Source organism: Rhagoletis zephyria, unplaced genomic scaffold (assembly GCF_001687245.7).
Source record: "Rhagoletis zephyria isolate East Lansing unplaced genomic scaffold, Rhagoletis_zephyria_1.1 Rzeph_scaffold_33531, whole genome shotgun sequence".
NCBI classification, from domain to species: domain Eukaryota; kingdom Metazoa; phylum Arthropoda; class Insecta; order Diptera; family Tephritidae; genus Rhagoletis; species Rhagoletis zephyria.
In genome coordinates, this window is record NW_016190586.1 from 1 (window position 1) to 3,730 (window position 3,730).

The 3,730-nt window shown below is 55.1% G+C and overlaps 2 protein-coding genes across 2 annotated transcripts; both read right to left on the minus strand.

Annotated features, from left to right (window-relative positions):
- Nucleotides 1–52: 52 nt before the first annotated feature.
- On the minus strand, nt 53–3,383 carry LOC108354118 (uncharacterized). Its single transcript, XM_017605312.1, has 2 exons — nt 2,947–3,383; nt 53–260 (listed from the first exon to the last, which is right to left on the minus strand). The coding sequence occupies exons 1-2, from the start codon at nt 3,245–3,247 to the stop codon at nt 232–234; spliced, it is 330 nt and encodes a 109-aa protein (XP_017460801.1). The 5' UTR covers nt 3,248–3,383; the 3' UTR covers nt 53–231.
- Nucleotides 1,534–2,873, minus strand: LOC108354117 (uncharacterized). Its single transcript, XM_017605311.1, has 2 exons — nt 1,869–2,873; nt 1,534–1,789 (listed from the first exon to the last, which is right to left on the minus strand). Exon 1 carries the CDS (start codon nt 2,744–2,746, stop codon nt 2,033–2,035), a length of 714 nt encoding a protein of 237 aa, XP_017460800.1. The 5' UTR covers nt 2,747–2,873; the 3' UTR covers nt 1,534–1,789; nt 1,869–2,032.
- Nucleotides 3,384–3,730: the final 347 nt, after the last annotated feature.

Below are 3,730 nucleotides of genomic sequence, written 5' to 3' on the forward strand. Positions count from 1 at the left end.
TACTTTCGAACTTCCCTCTAGCGATAATCACTATGTCGTCCGCGTACCCTTGGCAGCGTAAGTATCTGTAGGAGTTCGTCCACAACTAAGCTCCACAGTAGAGGAGATAATACCCCCCCTTGTGGGCACCCTTTCGTCGTTTGTATTTGAACGACGCTGTCACCGACTTCAGTTTCGGCAATCCTGGTCTGAAGTAACCTTGCTATCCATCTTCGGATGGTTGGCTGAACGTTATGTTTCCCAAGAGCTCTGTCGACTCCCAAATGGGAGGCGTTATCGAAGGCCCCCTCGATATCGAGGAAGGCACAGAGCACCACCTCATCACACTCAAAGGCCCCTTGTATTTCCTCCGTTAAGGCATACAGCGCAGTATCCGTGGATCTCCCCACCCTGTACGCGTGCTGGTTGGAATGCAGAGGGGTTTGTTTTAGAGTGTTATACCTGATTTCATGGTCAATAATTTTCTCCATTGCCTTTAACATAAAGGATGTGCGACTTATCGGCCTGAATGACTTGGCAAGAGAGTAATCCCTCCTACCTACCTTCGGGATAAAAATAACCCTGGCCCTTTGCCACACCTTGGGAATGTGAGCCAGTGCTAGACTGTCCCTCATAATGTCCACAAGATGTGGAAGTAAGAGCTCCCCGCCCTGCTTTAGCAACGCCGGACATACACCATCCACCCCAGGGGCCTTGTACCGTTCGAAGGAGTCCAGAGCCCACCGCACTGTTTGCCGGTTTATAAGGCTTCTAGCCAACTTCCAGTCCGGTGGGGATGGCCTGAACGCACGGAACAACGTATCCCCAGCGGTGGGAATGGCGTCCGGAAAGTGGGCCGATAGCAGGGCGCGTGCCCTTTCCTGTTCATTACCTGAAAAGGCCCCATTAGGTAGCCTAATAGCCAGTCTGGTCCCTGTGTTGTCTCTCGCTAATGCTTTATGCAGCCTAGCAGCTGCAGGAGTAGATGCGATGTTCTCACAAAAGGTTCTGAAGCTGCTACGCTTGGCCTTCCTAATCTCCTTATTGTATTTTGTTAGACAGACTGAGTACTCCTCCCAGTTCCCGGTGCGCTTTGCCCTGTTGAAAAGTCTTCGCACATCTTTCCTAAGAACTGAGAGTTCCCGTGTCCACCAGGGAGGCTGAGCTTTCCCCTTTGGCTTTGACACGGGACAGCTGGAGGTAAAGGCATCCAGAATAGTGCCGTTCAGCTTGTTGACCCTGTCCTCTAACTCCATACAATCCACCTTTCTATGTTGTGCCTCTATTCTGCTTAGGTTCAACCTAAGTACCTCTTCGTATTTATCCCAGTCTGTTTTCCTGGGGTTCCTCTTTGGGTGACCTGTCAGAGCCTCAGCTCCCAGTGCAAATCGGATAATCCTGTGATCCGACAGTGAGGGCTCAAATGAGACCCGCCACTGAACGATCAGAGGACTGGCCAGTCTGTTGCTGAGAGTGATGTCAAGTACCTCCTCTCTGACCCTAGTTATGAACGTTGGTTCTTTACCGACATTATGGATGCACAGGTCTTCACTGATAATATATTCTAATAAGCACTCACCCCTACGGTTTATGTCCGAGCTGCCCCACTCTATATTGTGGGCTTTCGCATCGCAGCCGAGAATCGCCGGAAGTCGTTTCCTGCGGCAAAATTCCAGCAGCTGCTGTACCTCAAGAGGCGGCACGTTGGCGTTATCCCCCGGAAAGTAGGCTGCAGCTAAGACCACCTCCAGTTCCTTCCCGTTGACCCTTAAGGTAGCTTGGACCGCGCCCAGATCCTGTGTAAGAAATTCTGTAATGCAAAAGTAATTAATATTATTCTTTAGCACTTCGCACGCTCTGGGCCTCTCGCAGGAAAGGTCCCAAATTACCTTATTGTTGTTATGATTGAGGCCCCTCACCTGGCCTCTGTAGGTCCACGGTTCCTGTATCAGTAGGATTCCCAGGTCCTCCGTGGCAAACCTGCTTGCAATGATCGCCGAGGCGGCCACCGCATGATGCAAGTTGACCTGGGCTACTGTTAGCGCTGTTGGGCTCATAGTTGGGGCTCGTCCTCGATGTTCGAGAGCCGTGCCTCACCCTCGCCCTCTCTGTCGAGTTCGAGCCTGCCTATGTCCGCTAGGAGCTCCTGTGTGGTGCGCACGTAGTCAGTGGCACTTGGCCCGGGAGCACTCACAAGAGCTGGTGCCTGTGCTAATTCCGGTAGCTGATCTTCCAGTGGGGCCGTGGTCGACTCGTTCGCTGGGGCAGCAGTGGAGTCAGTAGCCTCGTCGACTTGCATGTCTTGAGACTCTGACTCCTTGCTGCCTGTCGTCTTATGCCGCCATGGCCGCACCGTAACATAACTATAACGGAAGTTGATTGTGAATACGGCCCTCTTGATGCTGACATACGACGCCTCATCGATCCCCAGGTTGAGCCTGAGACCGTTATCTTCGGCGCCGCATGAAACCACCTTCCACGCAGCAGTGTGGATGTCCTCATTCTGGGCCTTGATGAGCCCCAGCACGTACTCCGCCGATTTATCGGCGCATCTTGGGAAGAACACCGAGATATTATGCACCGGCGGGATATCATCCCCCCTCTTGGTACATAACGCGGGCCCCTCCCATCCCTCAATGTTTGGTGCCTTATCCACCAGCCATGCTGCGGTCCGCTCATCCTTGCAGTCCACAAGGAGCATACCTGACCTGAAAAATACCCCACAAAAGACCAGTGCGTGCTTCCACCCTTTAAGGACCTCATCCATGATGGCGTCCTGGAGTTTGGTCAGGTCCTCAGGGCTTAGGGCAGCAGCAGGGTAATCACAGGGCAGTACAGCCACCCGAATGCCTTTAAGAGCATCCGAATAGCTAGGCTGCTTACTGATTCCCTCCTGTGGCTGACCCTGGCCCGCGGACCCATCCAAGCCCCTAGGCTCTGTTGGAGGGGGTGGGAGCCCCCGCGGCCGTTTGGGGGACGGTGGCTCAGGTGGTGTGACCTGTAGGCTGGTGCGTTTTGGAGTAGCTGTTGTTGAGCCTGTTGTGGTACCTGTAGGTTCCCCGCTTCTCCGCCATTTGGCGGGCGCGGGTCTCTGCTGCTGTTGCCCGCTTCTCTGCTTTTCAGCAGGCGCGGGTCTCTGATGCTGTTGCCCGCTTCTCTGCTTTTCAGCAGGCGCGGGTAGTTCACCTCTCTGCTGCATACCAGCGGTTGCAGCCGTCTTACCACTCTCTTGTGCCTCTTTCTCCACCTCTTGTCTTACTTCCGCCATTGCGCGGGCTACGCTCGGCTTCTTCCCCTGCTCCAGGTACCGGAGATACCACTTGACTCCCGACCCACCTAGACCAGCTCGATGGTGGTCGTCAAGGGCTCCCGGCTGACCGGAGGACGGAAGTGGAGGCGGTCTACACCTGCGGCTTCTCTTCTTGCTGTATTGCAGCTGCCACCCTGACTCGAGCGNCGGAAGTGGAGGCGGTCTACACCTGCGGCTTCTCTTTTTGCTGTCTTGCAGCTGCCACCCTGACTCGAGCGATGAGGTTCGACTAGGAGACCTGCGGTGCCTACTGCTAGAGCGGTGCCCACTGCCGACCCTCGGATCGGCCTCGGCTCCCAGAGCGGTCATGGCTCCCGAAGCGGTCACGACTCCTGGAGCGACGCCGACTGGCCTCCCGGTTCCTGCTTGGAGATCGGTGCCTATTTTTTGAAGCCAGAGCCTCTGCTCCCTTGGTGCCCTCCGACCGAAGCTGCGCCCGAT

Bases quoted from the DNA above. Each gene is read 5' to 3' on its own strand.
- LOC108354118 (XM_017605312.1), bottom strand. From the start codon at position 3,247: ATGGCGGAAGTAAGACAAGAGGTGGAGAAAGAGGCACAAGAGAGTGGT. The intron at 261-2,946 runs GGCCGCGGGGGC...GCCTCCCATTTG, and splicing joins TGAGCCACCGTCCCCCAAAC to GGAGTCGACAGAGCTCTTGG.
- LOC108354117 (XM_017605311.1), bottom strand. From the start codon at position 2,746: ATGGATGAGGTCCTTAAAGGGTGGAAGCACGCACTGGTCTTTTGTGGG.